This window comes from Zingiber officinale, chromosome 4A (genome assembly GCF_018446385.1).
Source record: "Zingiber officinale cultivar Zhangliang chromosome 4A, Zo_v1.1, whole genome shotgun sequence".
Taxonomy (NCBI): Eukaryota; Viridiplantae; Streptophyta; class Magnoliopsida; order Zingiberales; family Zingiberaceae; genus Zingiber; species Zingiber officinale.
In genome coordinates this window covers 22,599,776-22,621,414 of record NC_055992.1, presented here as the reverse complement: position 1 = coordinate 22,621,414, position 21,639 = coordinate 22,599,776, and the positions used below count along the sequence as shown (strand labels likewise).

Below are 21,639 nucleotides of genomic sequence, written 5' to 3'. Positions count from 1 at the left end.
TACATCACCGTGGCCCGTGTAAAATCCTTCTCATTGTCACGGCCTTACCACTGTCATCGCCACCGTATCACTCCCTATCCTCACAAAGTTGCTGCCTGGCAACGTCCCTATCCTGCCACACTGCCATTTTGGAGCCATTGTTGTCGCCTTGTGCCACTATCGCCACCCTGCGATGCTACTACCGCCTCATGCCATCTTCTGTTGAAATTTTTCAACAAAAGGAGCCTCAGCCACCATTGTCATTGGTTATTGTCGATACTCTCTTCTTCGACAAATCCTAGGTCCTGAATCTTGTGTAAGCTACTGAATGGATTTCTATCAAATCATCTCAAGTAGGTTTTGCTGCTTGTAACCAAATACGAATTAGATTGGTATGAGGGTACTAGCATGTTAAAATTGATATAAATAGTGGGAAATTTGTGACACATGTTTGCTCTTAATGTCCTAGCAGTTGAAGGAGCCTAGAGTTATCTTGGGGCGAGTCAATGGTATTCAAGTTTTCGATCAAATGAGTTTTCTTGGTTGTTCATTTCATTTATATCTTGTGCATGATTAAATTTATGAAAGCAAACATAATTATAAAGTTGTTACAAATGATCTCATCTCTACTGTTGTTGCTTGAAAATTCTCTCTTATATTGTTTGACCTTTCATATTCATAGTTGTAACTTGAATATCTATTGTGTCAGTTCCCTTTTGAGAACCATAACAAATTAAATTACAAAATTAATTATGTCAACTAATAAAGTAATAGATAAATTATACCATAGAGTTTAGGTTTTGTACTCTAAAGGAGTTACGTGATTATTTAAACTAAAATTAACGACATAATGAATGTAACACTTATATTGTAGAGCTCCAACTCCGTGCTCTGAAAGGGATTGCATTATTACTGATATTAAATTGATGAGATAATAAATACAATACTTATATTATAGAGCTTTGGCTTTGCTCTCTAAAAAAGTTGCATGTTTACTCATAATATAGAATTTCAGTTTCATCCTCTAAAGAATTGTGTGACTACATATAGTATAATGCTTTAGCTTCACACTCTAACGAACTTGTGTGACGACTTATATTGACTTAATAAAATAAATGAATTACTTATAGCATAGAGCATTGGTTTTGTGCTAAAAAAGGGGCCCTCGAGCCTTTTTGTGCATGTGTGAGTGTTAGTCATTTTATATGAGATGATTTTCTCACTTGATGGATTGCAAGTTCCCTTTGTGAGGTGCATATCTGCATAAATTGCAGGTCTTTCACCCTTTCTATATATATTTATGATATATTTCATATAGGGTGGATTGTGAATCATTCACCCTATGCATATAGTTTACATCTTTACTGTATGGATTGCGGATTATTTACCCTGTGTTCATATATGTTTATAATGCACTTCATTCTAGATGAATTGCGAGTCGTTCATCCCTATATATGATGCATCTTTCATACATTTGCCATATATATATATATATATATATAATTCCTTGGGAAATTAAAAAGGAAATAGTTGTAAAGTACAAAAGAGGAAACATGAGAAATGATAAAACCGTCTAAGAGAAAAGATTTAAGAGGAATTTGTGATAAAATATTAACAAGGTTAAAATGGTGGAAAATGATAATCTTAATTATTTGTTATTTGTTGGATTCTTTTATGAAATATTTTACATCATCACTTCTTTCTTATATCCACTTTGCATTTTTATACTCACTTCTGAAGATTTACTGAGATTTGTGCATAGTATTGATGGAGTTTCTCCATAGATATGTATTTAGTTAGTTTTGTTAATTGTTGATACCATGTTGTCAAGCCTCACATGAGCTAGCCTTTAAAAAACTAACAAAGCATGTGTCGACATAATAAGACGAACAAAATACATACTTTTAAAGAAACTCCACCAATACAATGTATAAATATCAACAAATCAAATGGAGGTCAAACATGCAAGTGAGCATAAGAAAGAAGTGCATGATATAAAATATCTAATAAAAGAATCCAACAAATAACAAATAATCAAGATTATCAATTTCCACTAATTTAACCTCGTTAATCTCTTAGAACAAAATTTCTCTTAGATTTTTCTAGGCTCCCGTGATGGGTCCAGGCTCCCGTGATGGGTCCAGACTCATCGCAGGCCTCGCGTGACAGGTCCGAATCCATCGTAGGGCTCCGGGGACGTGTCGCGGCATGTTGATTGCCTTGGCGGCAGAAGCTATGGTGGTGCAGCGATTCGAGGCGGAAGGTGACTTTTTAACCTACTGGTGGGAAAACCTAGCGGTTAAACTAAAAATAATGTTAACATATGTGCTCTTCATATTATTTAATTGACCTAAATATTACTAATAATATAATCTTGTATAAATTTCAATGTAGCAGTAAGATTTAGCTTACCTCAAATAGATGAGACAAAGGTGGCTTGAGTATAATGCTGATGAAAAAAACATATGAATTGTCTAATGTAAGTTTGAAGGAAATGTTTAGAGGGTACATGCATCCATAAGTTTCAGAATCATTCATTGTGCATTCCCCGAAAAGTGAGCTAATGCATCTTTTTGTTGAAGGATCTGCAATGTCAACTGCAGGAGGAAGTCAAGCGAAGCAAATGATCAGAATCCCCTCAGTGTCCAACTAGGGCTCCTATATATGGTTGCTTCCTGCAGTCCTTTTGGTCCTAAGGTATGCTTTATAAGTTCTTGAGGCATCACCTCGCTGCATTGGATGCATTCATAGGAGCATCACCATAGAGCCAATCTGGTGGATGACTCCAATCCTTCTTGTAGGAAGCAGATTTGGAATGCCCTTGGCTCCATGTCAGGGCTAGGAATGGTCATTCAGCTAGAGCGATAAGTACGAAGCCAGTCTACATGTTCTTGAAGCACCACCTTACTGCATTGGATGCGATCTTGGGATTCTTACCATACTACATATCTGAAACTTGACAGGAATGTTTTATTGGTCTGTTCATGTAAGTGAAGAGTGGATTCTGAAAGCTTAGAGAGAAGATAGAGGAAAATATGTTCTTTTTGTAGAATTGAAGATGAGGGCTAGAGGGGAAGTGAATAATGCGTATCAAGAGAAGAAATAAAAACAGTGGAAAATATGTTTTTTTTTCACAGTTTTTCGAGAGATGACAGCGGAAATAAACCCGTGTTGCTGATGTGCTTCCTCGCCTCCTCTCTTAGTGTGTGCCGCATTATGGGATTCCCTAGCATGACCCTTTTCTCCCTTCATAATCTCTCTAGCAGTTTCAGCTCCGCCCATTCATACCTCTCCGTCGATCACCGGTCCTTAGTTCCCTTACCATGTTGTCGTTCCTCCTCGCCCCTTTTCTTACTAGTGTTCCCCTTTACCACCCTTGTTGGTCACTTCCCCGTTAGCTTCTTCTCATTTTTCTTTCCCTTTTTTTCTTCTTATTAATCTTCCCCTCAACCTCAACGTTCTCTCGCTTCCTTTTCTTCTCACTCTGCTCCTCTTCTATGTCCGCTCGAGCATCTACCTCAACTTCCTCTTGATGTTAAAATCCAAGAAAGAGATCAATCCAATCTAAAAGGCCAAACCACTCAGGTGGGAGATCTCTTATTATTTAAGTATATTTTAGGAACCCTTTTTGAGATGTGAGTCTAAAAGTGGAGTTTTATCTTCTCCTCTCACACCCTATTCCTTTTAACAGCAAGGAACTATTTTTTTAGAAAGGCTACTATCAAGAATCATTGTACAGATTACCTAAAAACAACCTAATCCCAAAAACCACAACAAAAAATAAGATGACTACATTTCAAGCCATAAAGGCATAAAGCTTGGAAACATATACTTGAAAGATATAAACGATATAATTTTACCTCTTAGCCGTCATTATTAAGTTGGCAATACCTTGGCCTATAATACCACAAACAAATCCAACTGACCCATACAGAACTCCCTGAAGAGAACATGTAAAATGAGCATATGTGTTAATCTTGTTGATACTATTGAGGATATGCACCCTAAGTGAAATGTAAAAATAAGTCTGCCAATTGCAAACGGTTATTACAGGACATCATACCTTATAAAAATATGTCCCTATGCGTTGTTGAATTGTAAATTTGCAGCCTGGCCTTTCAGCCTCAAAAACACTGCCAGTGGTAAAAGGGGGGGAGGCTATGTAAGCATTAGTCCAGAAAAAATAGTACAAAGTCCAAAGAACAAGATATTATCCACATCTGCAGAATGACAACAATTCCATACAAATTACTGAGTCTTAGATCTATAGGTCAGTCTATGTTACAGCAGCTACAAGAAATATTTCAACAAAACTTGTTTCAGCTTGAGTTTCCATAGCCCGAGACATCTAATCTCTGACATTGCACCAGTAAAGATACTTAAATTACAGAACATGGATCTCAACATTAGATAACAATGATAAAGATTTTTTGGGTTAGATCAGTATCAGCCTTAGCAAATAGATTTGCCTTCCTTGAAAAATTAAGCATCTCACAAAGCTTAGTAGAGTTAAAAACTAAAGATATGAAGAAATTAGCTTAAAATGAATTAGCTTTCACAAGATAATGGATAGAAACTGTAGGATTTAAATCACATCGAGCATGAAAATCATGGAGTCAGTTGAAATGAAACTTGGTTGATCTAGCCAACTTCTCACCAATCCAACTTGAATCCTAATGAAAAATTTTCCATCACTCTCTTGAATCGTGTAGTTTCAATGCAGCTAGAAAATTACCATGAACTTGTGTTGATCAACAAGTGCCTAAAAACTTGCCTTCATTAATAGTAAACAAATAAACTCTGATTCAGAGGTAATTGAGGACTCCACTAAACACATAGGATAAAATATTAAGAATAAGCACACATATGCACCCACCTACACACCTCTAAAGACTTATGTATGTATATTAAAGAATATTCTAATAGATATTGTACACAAACGCACATGCAAATAAAGTTGTATGTATATGTGTGTGTGTATATAAGAATGCTATCCTACTTACCTTATGGTGTGTGTGTGTATATATATAAATAGTCTCTTGCAAAAAGTAGGGTAAGGCTACATACAATGGATCCTTCCCCGGAACCCCGCATGGAGGGAGCTTCATGCACTGGACTGCCCTATATATGTGTTCAGAGGAGGTGACAAAGGTAACTTTTGAATTTCTAAAAATTCGAAGATTAACTGAGACGGCAAAAATTCCTGAACGACAAACTTGGGGAGCAACAGGAAATGATCTTTTTCTTGACGAAGCAATACAGATCTCAGCAAGAGATAGAAGGCTAGTAAAAACAGGAATAAGCCTAGAATTCTCTGAAGGACGTTATGCAAGGTTGGCAGCAAGATCCGGAGCATCAGTACGACTTAAGTTAGATGTGGGAGCAGGAGTAATTGATGCAAATTATCGAGGTGAAATTCAAATCTTACTTATAAATAATTCTGACGGTATGATTTCACTTAAAGCAGGTGATAGTGTGGCACAATTTATTCTGGAAAAAATTATTACTCCTCAAATTGAAGAAGTTGCGACTTTGGCTCCTACCCAAAGAAATACAGGGGCATTTGGCTCAACAAATGATAACAGTAATGAAAAAGAAGTAGCATTCTCTGCTCCAACAAAATCTTTACTCAACAGACTATATAATATGGAAATAATCTTCTATATTCCTGGTATTCCAGACACAAAAGTCCAAGCCATTCTAGACACAGGAGCAACAAAATGTTGTATTTGCAAGAATGCTCTTCCAAAGGAAGCCTTTGAAGAAATAAACTACAAGGTTGTTTTCTCGAGTATAAATTCTCAACAAGAAACAAGGATGAAAGTCAAGGATGGTATGATGATATAAGTACCCATAAATTCCGAATTCCTTTTACTTATCAACTGCACACGAATTTAAAGGATGGAATTCAAATGCTTTTGGGTTGTAATTTTATTAGAGCAGTAGCAGGGGGATTTCGAATTGAAGGATCAGAAATAACATTCTACAGAAGTATTACAATCATTAATACTACACCGGAATTCAACATTTCAACACATGCTATTCCAGAATTGGAGATGGATGAAGAAGAATTTATAACCTTGAATGATGAATTAGCATCTAAGGTATGCTGTGGTTATAATACCAATTTTAAACTACAATTTGCACCTCTCATGCAGAGATTAAAGGATGCTGGATACATTGGAGAAAATCATATTCTACATTGAACAAAAAACAAGGTTATATGTACTCTGGGCATAATTAATCCGGATCTAACTATCCAAGATAAACCCTTGAAGCATATTACCCCTGCAATGGAGTCCAGTTTCAAGGTGCATATTGATGCTTTATTATCACTTAAGGTTATCAGACCTAGCACCAACAGACACAAGACTATGGCTTTATTGTCCAATCTGGAACTACAATGGATCCGATCACTGGTCGAGAAAAGAAAGGCAAAAAAAGGTTAGTATTCAATTATAAGACCCTTAATGATAATACCTACAAAGATCAGTATTCTTTACCAGACATCAATCTAATTTTGAAGAAAATATGCAATAGTCGGATATTTTTTAAGTTTGACTTAAAGTCTGGCTTCCATCAAGTAATGATGAACCCTGATTCAATTCCATGGACAACTTTCTTAGTACCACAAGGCTTATATGAGTGGTTAGTAATGTCATTTGGCCTGAAAAATACACCAGCTATTTTTCAGCATAAAATGGATAATTGCTTCAAGGATTGTGAAGAATTTTTAGTAGTTTACATTGATGACATATTAGTATTCTCATCTTCAGAAGAAGCTCATGTCCAACATTTAATTAAGATGCTCGATATTTGTGCAAAAGAAGGACTGGTATTATCACCTTCTAAAATGAAGATTGCTCAACCAGAAATTGAGTTTCTCGAGCTACTGTAGGAAACAGAAAAATCAAGCTCCAGCAACATATTGTAAAAAAGATCATTGATTTTGATGAACAGAAGCTACAAACTCTAAAAGGTCTTAGATCTTGGCTAGGAATTCTCAATTATGCAAGGCCATATATTAAGAATCTAAGTACTCTTTTGGGACCTCTTTACTCCAAAACATCCCCAAATGGTGATCGAAAATTCAAAACTTCTGACCGGGAAATTGTTAAAAAAACTAAAAGAATTGTTCAGGCACTCCCAGATTTAGAACTTCCCCCTACAGATGCTTATATTATTATAGAAACAGATGGTTCTATGGAAGGATGGGAAGGTATTTGCAAATGGAAAAAATCAAAATTTGATTCAAGAAATACTGAACGAGTTTGTGCTTATGCAAGTGGAAAATTCCCTATAGTCAAAGCAACAATTGATGCAGAGATATATGCATGTATGGAGGCCTTAACTGCAATGAAGATACATTATCTGGATAAAAAGGAAATTATTCTCAGGACGTCTGTCATGCGATTATCAAGTTTTTCAATAAAACCGTGCAAAACAAGCCCTCAAGGATCAGATGGATCTCTTTCATTGATTATATTACAGGAACAGGAGTGGACATCAAATTTGAGCATATTGAAGGAAGCAATAATGAGTTAGCTGATGCTTTGTCCAGGTTAATTCATTATGTAACGTCTGTATCCTTTATTCCTAATGATCAATAGAATTATTTCAGATGATTGAAGATTCGATTGATGAGACTAAAGGGACTTCAATCCTCATCAAGAACCAGCTGGCAAGCACTATCTGCTCAATAATTCCAGCACTCACAAGCGGTCAGGATAGCTGTATAAACTTTAGGAACTGAGCCCCGGGGAGCCGTTCTTTTAGTTTAGGTGGTATTGTAAAAAAACTATGTGCGACCATGGTTTTGAATAAAAAGGAGTGAGGTAGCTGTAAAGAAGAGATATGATAAGATGCGATGAGGCCCCCTAATGTGTACCCAGTCTTATCTTGTCTCTTCCAAATAGCCTCTATATAAACTCCTTAATGATACTAAGCAAGGCAGACGGAAAAACCTGAAGTCTTACTTAGTCTTTAGCCACTCTTGAGTTCACGAACTAGCTTAGCCTATACTCAAGTTGATCCTCGCAAACACCTTGTAAGACAACGATGATGAAGATCATACTTCTGCTAAGGACTTTGTGCCATTTCTTCCAGGGAAAGAGGAGGTGACAAAGGTAACTTTTGAATTTCTAAAAATTCGAAGATTAACTGAGACAGGAAAAACCTGAAGTCTTACTTAATCTTTAGTCACTCTTGAGTTCACGAGCTACCTTAGCCTATACTCAAGTTGATCCTTGCAAACACCTTGTAAAAATCCTGGTATTGTACTGTATCAATCAAATTCAGCAACAAAACGAAACGAGGTTTTTATAGAATACTAGTGGGATACAATACAATACCAGGATTTTTACAAGGTGTTTGCAAGGATCAACTTGAGTATAGGCTAAGGTAGCTCGTGAACTCAAGAGTGGCTAAAGAGTAAGACTTCAGGTTTTTCCCGTCTGCCTTGCTTAGTATTAAGGAGTTTATATAGAGGCTATTTGGAAGAGACAAGATAAGACCAGGTACCAAGGTTGTCAAAATCGAGATTCTACGTTGAAACGGAAGGGAGTTGTAGAATCGTAAACTCGTAGTATCGTAACACGAATCGTAAGTTTCTACCAAAATGTAAATTATATATAAACATATATATACTCATAGAAAATAACATAGATAAGATTATTAACCTCAAAAACACATTAAACATTTGATTAAACTAAACATTTATAAGGTCTTCTACAATCCACACATAAAATAAGTCATAAGTCACAAATTTTAGATAACATATAAGTCTACAACATGAAAAATAATAGTCAAGTTCTAAGCTTCATAAATTCATGAATTCATAATCATCCTCCATGTGTTCTTCATCTCCAGCATCCTCCATGGCATCTCCACCTTCTTCAACTTCATCATCATCATAACTAGGCAGCTCCAAATCATCATGAGGTGCTCCACTACTAGGTCCTTCTTCAACTGGAACCAAATCTTCATTTGAAGCATCCAAATCTAAATTTTCACTATCATCCACAATCCAATCATCATCAGAAGCTAGGTCATCAATGCTATAGTCATTGACTTTCCTCAATTCCTTCTTCTTGGCTAATTTTGAATTAGCCATCACAAAGACTACGTCATTCATCGTTTTTGCCTTCAAACGATTTCTTCTCTTAGTGTGGACCTAAATAATAACAAAATCAATTAACACATACTCATATAATCACATACAACTAGGTAATTTCATTCAAGAATGAAATGCAATACCATCTCAAATGCACTCCAATTCCTCTCACAGCCAGATGAGCTGCATGTCAAGCTCAAAACACGAATAGCAAACTTTTGCAACTCAGGATGTTCATAACCATATGATTCCCACCATTGTGCTGGAGTTTTGGTTTCAATTCCACAAGTGGCTACTGCACTACCAAAGAATTTCTTTCGATATTTGAAGTCTTCCAGTTGAGCATCAATCTTCTTTACTTCTTCCATACTTTCAACCATCCTTTGTAGACAATCATATATTCCTCTTTTCACTTCAAAGTCAGCTTTAAAATTAGGATTGTAATGAAATTGAGGGTTAAGGTAATAGCCCGCAGCATGCAAAGGCCGATGTAGTTGATTATCCCATCTTGCATCTATAATTTCCCATAGAGGCAAGTAACTAAAGAGTGAGAAAAAATTTGAATTAGTTTCCAAGAAATTATAAATTTATACGAGTATTTAATAATTAGTAATAAATTAAGTTACCTTTTCTTAATACCATTAAAGGCAGCTTGTATCTTTTCTTTGGCCCTGTCCATTTCCTCATAAATGAACCCCATGGCAGGCTTCTCATCTGAGTCTACCAAACGAAGGACTTTGATCAAAGGATAAGCACTCCTCAAGCATGTAATAATGCTTTTCCAGAAGTCCTTATCCATTACCACATTTTCAATAACCTTTCCATCTTTAGTCTTTGCAAATTGACTAGATTTCCATTCTTTGGATGTAAACATTCTAATCAATGCTCCCTTATTGTCATTCAAGCAACCCAAAGTCAAGTAAGATGTGGCAAAACGGGTAGTGGCTGGTCTAATCAAATCCTTTTCTTTGGTAAAATGATGCAATAGAGAAATAAGCGCAGTCCTTGAATAGATGTAAGTTGTGATCTTTTTACCTCGTGCAATTGTCTCTTTATGTATTGGTATCTTTTTTTCAAAATCCTCCAACATTAAATCGATGCAATGAGTTGCATAAGGCGTCCAATATAGCCTCTTTCTCTTCCCCATCAACATCTCCCCGGCTGCTTTGTAGTTTGCTGCATTGTCTGTGACAATTTGCACTACATTCTCTTCACCAACTTCTTCAACAATTTCATCCATCAACTTGAAAATCTTGTCAGCTGTTTTAGATATATCAGATGCATCAATTGACTTCAAAAAAATGGTTCCCATAGGACTATTAACCAAGAAGTTTAATATAGTCCTCCTCCTCTTATCTGTCCACCCATCAGTCATAATTGTGCATCCCATTTTCTTCCAAAATGCTTTGTGCTGCTCTATAACTTCTTTGGTGCAATCAACTTGTTGTTTCAAATACTTGACTCTAATCTCATGGTAGGATGGAGGCTTAAAGCCAATACCATGTCTTGCAACCAAGTCTAGCATCTTCTTGAATTCATCACTTTTTGCCACATGAAAAGGTATAGCATTATTGTAGAAAAAAGAGGCAATCCCTTGGCAAGCTTCCTCCCTCAAATTCTTCTTGAAAATGCCATTGATGGTAGTTTGACTACTCACACCCCTTTTCTTGAATAGATCAGCAGGATTCTTTGCAATTTCTCGCCTTTGTCTTTTTGCACCCTCCACCTCCTCATCTTCATATTGGCCAAGAGGACTTGAATCACTTGATCTTCCTTCAATCTCCTTTGCCCTCTTTATTAAATTTTCTTGCAATGAGGATACAATTTTCCACATTTCCTTCCTTACATCATCACTAATAGCCTTGCATGCTCCAACATCCTTTTGTGTTCCTGCCAAATGATGCTTGAGTCTATAAATCCCTCCATTTATCACCTTTTGACAGTATTTGCATTGCACTTTCTTTGGATTTTCATCAACTGCAATTCCATGTTTCCAACCTGGATCAAATCTATTTCCAGGAGCATTCACTGCCAATCTTTTGGAATCTGAAGTTCCACTAGTTGTAGAAGCTACGCTTGGAGTGGCTGCACCACTATTGGAGCTTGCTTCACCAGACCCACCAACACTAGCTTCTCTACTCATTTTCGTGAAATTAAAGAAGAACAAGAACACCACCACGCAGCTTCAGCTTCACCAACAACACTGCAACTCTGCAACAGCAGCTCGCGAACCACAGACGTGGCCAACAGCCTTCAGAGATGCAGACGAGACAGAGACGGCCAAAGAAGTAAAGAACAGAGACCCACAGATGAGATAGATGGAGAAGAGACAGAGGCGGATGGTGGCGTACCTTTAATCGAAGTCAGTCACAGTGCCGGTCGACGCACACCGGACGCACAGGGAGGAGGAGACAGACGCGTACGTGAAGGAGACGATGGTTGCTGAAGAAGAACGAAGCACAGCAGTTGCGGTGACGATGGCTCGCGACGCGACTTAGGAAAGTTAGGGTTTCTTGGACCCGTGTTTGATCGATCGCTGCGATCGACCTTCCGGTTTTGGAAAACCAGCGGACATTTCGCGTAGAATCGCTGGACTCTTACGAGTCTACAATTTCCGCTACGCTTCCACGAGATTCTGCACGATTCCATCCGATTCCGCTTCCGCCTGGGCACGCAACGCGGAAGGCCACCAAAAACGCGTAGAATCGTGCGATTCTACGTTCCTACTCACGATTTTGACAACATTGTCAGGTACACATTAGGGGGCCCCATCGCATCTTATCATATCTCTTCTTTATAGCTGTCTCACTCCTTTTTATTCAAAATCATGGTCGCACATAGTTTTTTTACAATACCACCTAAACTAAAGGAACGGCTCCCCGAGGCTCAGTTCCTAAAGTTTATACAGCTGTCCTGACCGCTTGTGAGTGCTGGAATTATTGAGCAGATAGTGCTTGCTGTTGGTGCAGCGGAGGCCGGCAAGAGGGGGCTGAATTGCCTGAAAAATAAAAACTATACCCTCCTCGTGCTTTCAACTCAAAAATGCAATAGCAATAATAAAATAACTGAAATAAAGAAACAGAAATAAAGCAGAGACTCAGCAGTTAACCTGGTTACAACCAAGAAGGTTGTTAATCCAGGACGATGAAAAGCGCACTAGAAAAAGTCTCCTTTATTGAAGATGGAGAAGTCTTTTACACTCTAACAGCTCAGAACTATTGCTAGGAATGACTACAGAGTTGATTGAACAATTGATATCTAATTCCTAGGTCCAGGGGTCCTTTTATAGGCCCTGGAAACTTTATCTCGTAGGTCTAAGGCGCCTCCAACAAAGGTCCAAGGCGCCTCCAATGAGTTGTTCGGATAGAACTCTATCCGAACCTTAATGGTCATTTTGACCTAGCTCAAGGCGCCTTCAACAAGCAATGAAGGCACCTTCAATGTTGAAGGCGCCTTCAATGCATGTTTAAGGCGCCTTCAAGTTCCTGCTATAAATACCTTCCTGCTTGCATGGTATAAATAGTTTCCAGCCTCTTTTGATTCCTTTTCTTCATCGCTTTGACTTCTGAAGCTCCGTTTGCTTGGGTGATTTCGGTCAACCGAAATAGGGCTCACCCGAACCCAATTTCTAGCCTTCTCCTCGAGCAGCCTTCCTCCCCGGCTTAACGCCCATCGAACACCGTGCACGTTCTTCTCGCCCACCGGTGTACTCTTCCGCAGTTCTCTCGTCCTTCGAACGCACCGAGCCCGTTGGCTCCCTTCCCGTGCCGTTCTTCTCGCTAACTGCGTCTTCCGCTCGACTTCCTACGATCCTAAGCTCCTGCACACTCAGACACAGGGATCAAACACAAAGCAGGACTTAACCAACTTGGTTGATCACATCAAAACAACCACGGGGTCTAACAATCTCCCCCTTTTTGATGTGCATTAACCAAAGTTCAAGTTAGGGTAAAAATAGACAAACAGTAATTTTAAAGAAAATTACTAAACTAGCATGTTAAGCATAAATTTGCAATAAATAAAATTACAACTATTTAATTAAGAGTTAAACAGAATTTTTTAAAAATATTTTTAAAACTCAGAGTTAAAAAAAACTCTCTCCCCCTACACTTGTACCTATCTCTCCCCCTTTAATCACAGCAAAAACGGGGTAATAATAAGAGAATATGAATTTTTTTAAAAAAAATTCTAAGTAAAATGAGTTTTTAGAATTTTCCAAAAAAAAAAGTTCTAAGTAAATTGAATTTTTAGAATTTTCTAGAAAAAAAATTTCTAAGTAAACTGAATTTTTAAAATTTTCAAGAAAATATTTGAGAAACTTTCAAAGCATTATTTAATTCTAGTTTTAATGTTTTTTCATAAAGTTAATTAAACATTTTATTTCGATATTTCAATTTCCTGGTCGTGGCGAGACACTAGGCCTTCTTGGTTATTGGAGCAACAACCACTTCCTTAGACAAAGTCCCATAAAGAAATTTTAACGTTTAATTTTCTTGTTGGAAGCTTTAATAATAAAAGAAATTTATTCTAATAAGGCTTTTGGAACCGAATAGAGGTTCCTTCCTACTAGATTAATCAAAAACTTAGGGGGTATATAATTCTTGGGAATTTTCCTAAGTTGACCTTAATGATGTTTAACATACCAGTTTAATTTTCCATAAATCTTAAGTTTTGACTTTTGAAAAACATTTGTTTTAAAACATGCATCAATCTTCGATTTTTCAATTTCATCTTTCAATTTTGCATTCTCTAATTTCAAATGTTCATTTTCCTTTTATAATTTATCTAACTCTTTAGAAAGGGCTTTAATAAAGCGAAAGGACTGAGTAGGGGTAAGATTACGCACCTGACTTACCTGACTTGGTGATGCTCCCCCTTCACTGCAGCTTTCCTCTTCTAATGTTCCTCCCCCTTCATCTATGCTCATCTCTGAGCTTGACTCTTCTTCCAACTGATGGTTAGCCATTAGCACTAACCTCAAAAATTCTTCGACGTCTGATTCGGAGGATGAGTCTGACCATGTGGCCTTCAGGTTCTTCTGTTTGGAGGAAGATTGTTGCTTCTCCTTTACTTTTTCCTTTTTCTTCAATTTTGGGCAGTAATCTTTGATGTGCCCTTCTTCGTTGCAGTTGTAGCAATGAACCGTCCTTTTATTTCGTTGAAGCCTCTTTGTCTGCGATCTAAATTTATTAGTATTAAAAAAATTATTGAAACGTTTTACCAATAGAGTCGCTTTGGATTCGTCGATCAAGACTTCGGAATCAGAACTGTTTATTCTTGCCTTTAAGGCAATGTTCTGACTAGTCTTCTCTACTCCATTGAGCTCTGCAACTCGAGATTCGTGAAGTTCAAAAGTAGAAAACAAATTTTCTAAAGTACTTACCTCGAAGTCCTTAGAGATGTAGTACGCATCTACTAAGGACGCCCATTCTGGAGTTCTGGGGAAGGCGTTGAGCGCGTACCGGAGCGAGTCTCGGTTCGTTACTTCTTCTCCAAGGTTGCTCAGTTGCGTGATCAGCTCCTTGATCCTCGCTTGGAGTTGCGCTACCTTCACGCCTTGGTTCATCCGGAGGTTCGTAAGTTGAGTCCGGAGGATATCGCGTCTTGCAAGCTTCGCTTCGGATGTACCTTCGTGAAGCTCCAGGAATTTTTCCCAGAGGTCTTTCGCGGAGTCGTAGCTTCCGATCCAACTTACCTCTTGTGGTGGCAGTTACGCTAAACAGATGGAACTCTGCTTTTCCGTTGGTGACGAAATCGGCTTGCTCCTTTTTCGTCCAGGTGTACTCTTCCTTATCTTTTGGAACTGCATAGTCATATTTCATGATTAAACAAATATCAAATTCTGTCTTAAAAAATACCTCCATCCGGCGTTTCCACGTCGCGAAATCTCCGTCGAACTTTGGGGATGAATGCTTGTTCCGGCCATCGTCTTGATCTTTGTGCTTCAGTCGGCGGTTAGTCCTTCTGAGGCGGTTTGGCTCTGATACCAATTGTTGGTGCAGCGGAGGCCGACAAGAGGGGGGTGAATTGTCTGAAAAATAAAAACTATACCCTCCTCGTGCTTTCAACTCAAAAATGCAATAGCAATAATAAAATAACTAAAATAAAGAAACAGAAATAAAGCAGAGACTCAGCAATTAACCTGATTACAACCAAGAAGATTGTTAATCAAGGGCGATGAAAAGCGCACTAGAAAAAATCTCCTTTACTGAACGCGGAGAAGTCTTTTACACTCTAACAGCTCAGAACTATTCATGGTTTTAAATACCGAACCGTTCCGCCCGAAACTCACGGCTTTTACCGTTCCGACAGGGGACCGGCACCGGCACGCGACCGAGACAGCACGAGGGCGTGAAGTTCGGATCGTCATCGCATGCGTCTTCGCGTGCGTCCAGTTGCGGCACAGTGGGCGACAAAAGGAATCGATTGGATTCCTTCTGTCGATCACGAGATCACGGAAAAAACTTATATAAACGACGAAAACTTACCTAGAAGCATCAGCGACGGAGATTGGGTCGAGGCGGCGAGGCAGCGAGGCAGCGAGGCGACGAGGAGGCGAGGCGGCGACGCGGCGAGGCAGTGAGGCGGCGATCACATATCTTCGGCAGGTAACAAAGTAAATTGTCAATTTATAAGTAGAGAAGCTCTGAATCGCGAGCAGAGGAGGAGGAGGAGGAGGAGGAGGAGGAGGAGGATGGCGGTGGAATCGCGATGATCGCGACTTCGCGGAGGAGGAATAGGGTTTCGTTTAATAAAAATTTTAATATAACGGTTTTAATTAAAACCATTATATTAAAATAAAATATTTATTTATATGTTATAATTATTATAACAATGTTATAATAGTGTTATAAAGGAATAGAGTTTCGTTTATAACTTATAACTGTTATAATTATTATAACAGTGTTATATTAAATTTCAAAAAAAAATTATATATATATATATATATATATAATTTCTAATTTCTATTTTCAAATTAATTATGATATAAACGATAATTATATATATAAATTAATATTAATTAAATAAATTGTCAATTAACTAATATAATTATAAGATATAAATTTATTTTATTAATAATAAAAGTATTTAGATTTTAAATTCATATTTGTAATTGATTAAAAATCAAAATAAATTATATACATATGTAATAAATTATTTAAAATATGTATAATTTCTAATTAATTATTATATAAATTATAATTAATTAATATAATTATGACATATAAATTCATATTATTATTATTATTTATTATTAAAACTATAAACAATAAAAAAAAATTAATTAAAAACTTTGAATTTATAATTTATTAAAAAAATTAAATATTAAATTAATTTTATAAATAAAATAGTTTAAAATTTTAAAATAATTTAAAAATCTATAAATAGTTTAAAAATTTTATAAATGATTAAAAATTAAAATAAATTTGAATCTTTTAAATAAATTTAATTTTTCTGTAATATAAATTATAGTATTTAAATAATTTAATTATTTAATATAAAACTTATATAAAATCTATAAATAGTTTAAAAATTTTATAAATGATTAAAAATTAAAATAAATTTGAATCTGTTAAATAAATTTAATTTTTCTGTAATATAAATTATAGTATTTAAATCATTTAATTATTTAATATAAAACTTATATAGAATATTTATAAACAGAATTATATAAAGTAGATTATAACTTAAATAGATGACCAATTTCCTTGTTGGAGTTTTAAAAAATTAACTTAATTTTAGCTATTTTTCAGTATCGAAGTTTATATCCTTTTTATTAATTTTTAATTTTCTAATTAATTCCTTAATATTATCTTAAGTAAATTAACTTAAATTAATCAAATATTAATAATTTGATCATTAATGATCTAAAATTTATTTAGGCCTCACTTGCATTTTATTTTTACTTATTTTATACATATTTTTAGTCTTTTTTTTTTTTTTGTTAATTTTTCATATTTTTTTTATTAAACTGTAATGTATTTTTTCTAAATAAATGATCATGAATTAGTATATTTTTATAAATAAATAAATAATTAAGTGAACTAATAATTAATTTATATAATTATATCTAAATTAATATTTTAAAATTATTTTTTAAAAATACAAATAAAATCTATCAAAAAATCTATTAAAATTTATCTATTAATTATTTAATATCTACATAATTTATTACCTGTATACTTAAATAATTTAATTTGTGATATCCTAGAAAATTTTATGAGGAAAATAAATTGATTATGAATTGAATAAGTAATTTAAAATTTTTATTTATTAACTAATTTATAGTAAATTTTATCTATTAATTGTTCTCTATATATATCAAAATTAATTATTTCATGTTTACTTAAATAATTTAATTTGTGATATATTAAAAAAAATTTATAAGAAAAATTGTTAAATTGTTTATTAATTGATTAAATAATTTAAATTATTTATTTATTAATCATATTTTTAAAAATATATAATTTTAGATGTTTTGAATAAATTTAGTTTTAAAATAATATATAAATATATAAATAGTAATTTTTATTATATATGGTACAAAATATATAAACACTAACTATATAGATATATATTATATAAATTAATTGATAATTAATTAAATTGATAAATAATAATATAATTATCATATTTATTAATTAAAATTTTAATTTTATTAATTTTTATAGTTATGAATATTTACATTTTTATAACGCATAGGTAATGGCACCAAAACAACAATCTTATGATCCAGTTTGGAGACATGCACGTCGATTAGAAAATCGATTTCATTGGCAATGTCTGCATTGCGATATGATTGGACGTGGTGGTGGGATCACACGCCTAAAATAACATCTTGCTGGTGGATATCCAGAGGTCTCTAGATGCCCAAAAGTGCCTCAAGAAATTCGTCGTGCAATGAAAGATGAACTTGATGGCAAAAAAGAATTAAAGCATAAACAACAACAACAACGTGAAATGCTTGATAGGCGAAGCTCTCAAGCACCAGTCTATGATGAATTTGAAGGTCATGGTGAAGATCCAAATGATGAAGAATTTTTAGCAGCTCTTAGTGCCTCTCGAACTCAATATGAATATGAGCGACATATGCAACATAGTAGTATTGGTGCTAGTGGAAGTGGCTCAGCTGGTGCTAGTGGAAGTGGCTCAACTACTGCAGCAACATTGGGGAGGAGTGAAAGTGTTCGTGTTACTTCAACACAAGGTGGTATCGGTCGTTTCTTTCCTTCTATGGGACGAAGGCGTGCAGTTGATATTGCTGATATTGATCCACTAGCATTCCCGGACCAAGCTAGCAAACAGACTAGGATTGATGATGCTTATACAAGGGAGAAGAAGAAATCAATAGGTCAAAGTATTGCTAAATTTTTTCATTTTAATCGAATTCCTCCCAATGTAGCAAATAACACATACTACCGCAGCATGATATCCAACATTCAAAAATCTGGACCTGGTATTCAACCTCCGACTGCATATGAAATTGCTGGTCCGTATTTAGATGAACAAGTGGAGGAAATCAAAACTTGGATCCTATCATGCAAGAAGCAATGGAGCTTATATGGGGTTACATTAATGTGTGATGGTTGGACAGGACCTACACGGATGAGCATTATTAATTTTCTGCTATACTGCAATAGAAAGGTGATTTTTCATAAATCTGTTAATGCAACTGCAGATTATCATGATGCATCTTATATATATCATTTGATGGATAACGTAGTTCAAGAGATAGGTGCAGAACATATAGTGCAGGTAATTACAGACAATGGTGCCAACTTCAAGAGGGCTGGAGAATTACTGGAGCAAAAATATCAAACGTTATTTTGGACACCATGCGCTGCACACTGTGTTGATTTGATGATGGCAGATATTGGTAAACTCGATATAGTAAAGAAGGTAGTGAAAAAAGGTCAATCGTTAACAAAATTCCTTTATAATCATCATTGGGTTCACGGATTAATGAGGAAATTTATTAATGGGGAGATTCTACGACCAGGAGCAACTAGGTTTGCAACTCACTTTCTCCTATTAAAATCATTATTTCAGAAAAAAGTCGGATTGAAAGCCATGTTCACTTCTGAAGATTGGGAAACCTCTCGATACTCTAGTTCTACTGAAGGAAGGGAGGTACAAAAAATTATTATATCTGCTAGATTTTGGGACTATATTTCAGATATTCTTATAGCAGTGGAACCCTTGTACGTCGTTCTACGAAAAGTTGATATGGACAAGAAGCCACAAATGGGCAACGTCTACCGTCTAATTCACGAAGCAAAAGAGGAAATTAAGAGACGTCTACAATCTCCAACCAAGTATCAATATTATATTGATATAATCACTACAAGGTGGGACAACCAAATGGGAAAACATATTCATTTAGCAGGTGCGTATTTTTTATGATAAAGAATTAAGAATTTTTAATATTACTATTAATAATTATATATATGCTTAATTATTTTAGGTTATTATCTCAATCCGGCATATCAATATCGTTATAATCTTGCCACAAATGAAGATCTATTAGTAGCCCTCAGAAATGTAATATCAAGACTCCAAAAAAATAGAGAATTAGCTGCTGAGGCTATTAATGAAAGTCGATTATTTCGAGAAGCATATGGTTCTTTTAGCGATTCTTTTGCAGTGTCATGCAGATATAAAATGGATGCAGGTAAATATAGAAAAAATTATTACTAATTTTTGTCAATAAATATAAATACTATTTTAATTTTATTCTTATTTATCTTACAGCTGAGTGGTGGTTACAATATGGAGGATCAGCCCCAAATTTAAAAAAGATTGCAGTACAAATTCTCTCACAGACAACGTCTTCAAGTGGTTGCGAAAGAAATTGGTCAACTTTCTCCCTCATTCATACAAAAGTACGCAATCGTCTTTCTTATCGTCGCTTGGAGAAGATGGTCTACGTTCATTATAATATGCGTCTTCAACTAAGAGCGATTACAGAAGAACAAGAACTGGAAAAACAAGAATCTAGTGATGTAGACCCATTTGATATTGGATTTGTCCAAACTGAGGATGATCCAATGATGGATTGGTGGAGTGCCGTGGAGGCTGAGAATCCCTTACTTGATGAAACTGGAGATCCACCACGACCATCTCAATTTCTTACTCAAGAGATTGAAAAAATACAAGCTAGAGGAGATGTCAGCGAAGAATATAATGATGAGGCTTTTGACCAAGAATTTCGATTTTCTGGATCACGACCAAGACGTTCTCAATCATCTCAACCTCAAAGTCAACCAAAGTCCGCAGATAAAGACAAAGGTAAAACTCCTGCAATTTTTACTCAAGAAAAAAGAAAAGTCAAAACTCCTGCTTTTAAAGAAAGTGGCCCATTGAGAATTAGTGAAAATCCACTCAATGCAATTGATGAGCAAGAGCATGATGATAGTGATGAAACATCATCAACTTCTGACACTATAGTCCGACGAGAAGTTCGAAATGATGATAGTGATGTCAATAGCAGTGCAAGTACTAATGGAAGCGATGGCAGTGGTGATGCATCTAGTGGCTGTGGCACTTATGTTCCTCCTACTTCGGCACCGGAGCCTTGGACATGTGAAAAAGATTACACACATGCAACCCAAGATAAAGATCATAGAGGTAGAATTATTAAATCTTAGTATCAACGTCGATCTAAGGGTGACAAACAAAAGAAAGCTCATGATTATCATGATATGCGGGAGAGTTTAGCTGAGATTGATTCTGATCGAAGTTCATCGTACTCTCAACCTTCTTATTATAGTTCTGATGCATCATATGGTGATCCATCATATCAGAGCTCAGGGACGTATACTTATCCTTATCCTGTGCCTGTACCTGTACCAGTTCCAATTCCAGTGGTGCCAGTTCAAATTCAACTTTCAGTGGTCAATCGAGACATGCTGATGGACATGTGGAGAAATCAATATCAATATTGCATGTCATGGGATGATTATTTAATCTGGGCATTGGAAAACTATGGAGTTGATTTAACCAGAATGTTGCAAGAACCAATGCTTCAATCTGATTCACGTCATTCCTTTTGGTATTAGTAAGGTATTGTATTATGATGTATCAATTTTAATTTGAGTTGTTCATATATCAATTTTCTTAAAAGAAAAATATATTTATTTGTTTTGCCTTACATTTATATTTAAAATTAAAAACTACCGAAACGGTATCGGCACGGCACGATACGATACCGAAACTGTATCGTTCCGGTCTGGGACCGAAACTCCGGCACGGCTCGAAATTTTAAACCATGGAACTATTGCTAGGAATGACTACAGAGTTGATTGAACAATTGATACCTAATTCCTAGGTCCAGGAGTCCTTTTATAGACCCTAGAAACTCTATCTCGTAGGTCTAAGGCGCCTCCAACAGAGGTCCAAGGCGCCTCCAATGAGTTTTTCGGATAGAACTCTATCCGAACCTCAACGGTCATTTTGACCTAGCTCAAGGCGCCTTCAACAAGCAATGAAGGCGCCTTCAATGGTGAAGGCGCCTTCAATGCATGTTTAAGGCGCCTTCAAGGTTCCTG

General features: G+C 35.8%; 3 protein-coding genes across 3 annotated transcripts in view; 1 reads left to right on the top strand and 2 right to left on the bottom strand.

Moving 5' to 3' along the window:
* Nucleotides 1-21,639, bottom strand: part of LOC121969701 (protein RETICULATA-RELATED 1, chloroplastic-like) — a 41,345-nt gene that overhangs the window by 8,694 nt on the left and 11,012 nt on the right. Inside the window, exons 4-5 of the mRNA XM_042519930.1 lie at nucleotides 4,043-4,112; nucleotides 3,840-3,919 (exon numbers count right to left, since the gene is read on the bottom strand). Of these exons, the coding sequence (XP_042375864.1) occupies nucleotides 3,840-3,919; nucleotides 4,043-4,112 (150 nt within the window). The remainder of the gene's footprint in view (nucleotides 1-3,839; nucleotides 3,920-4,042; nucleotides 4,113-21,639) is intronic.
* Nucleotides 8,651-11,374, bottom strand: LOC121969700. Its single transcript, XM_042519928.1, has 3 exons — nucleotides 9,718-11,374; nucleotides 9,235-9,631; nucleotides 8,651-9,151 (listed from the first exon to the last, which is right to left on the bottom strand). The coding sequence occupies exons 1-3, from the start codon at nucleotides 11,232-11,234 to the stop codon at nucleotides 8,798-8,800; spliced, it is 2,268 nt and encodes a 755-aa protein (XP_042375862.1). The 5' UTR covers nucleotides 11,235-11,374; the 3' UTR covers nucleotides 8,651-8,797.
* On the top strand, nucleotides 17,796-21,386 carry LOC121969699. The gene is made up of 3 exons (XM_042519927.1): nucleotides 17,796-19,478; nucleotides 19,557-19,763; nucleotides 19,844-21,386. The coding sequence occupies exons 1-3, from the start codon at nucleotides 17,993-17,995 to the stop codon at nucleotides 20,737-20,739; spliced, it is 2,589 nt and encodes an 862-aa protein (XP_042375861.1). The 5' UTR covers nucleotides 17,796-17,992; the 3' UTR covers nucleotides 20,740-21,386.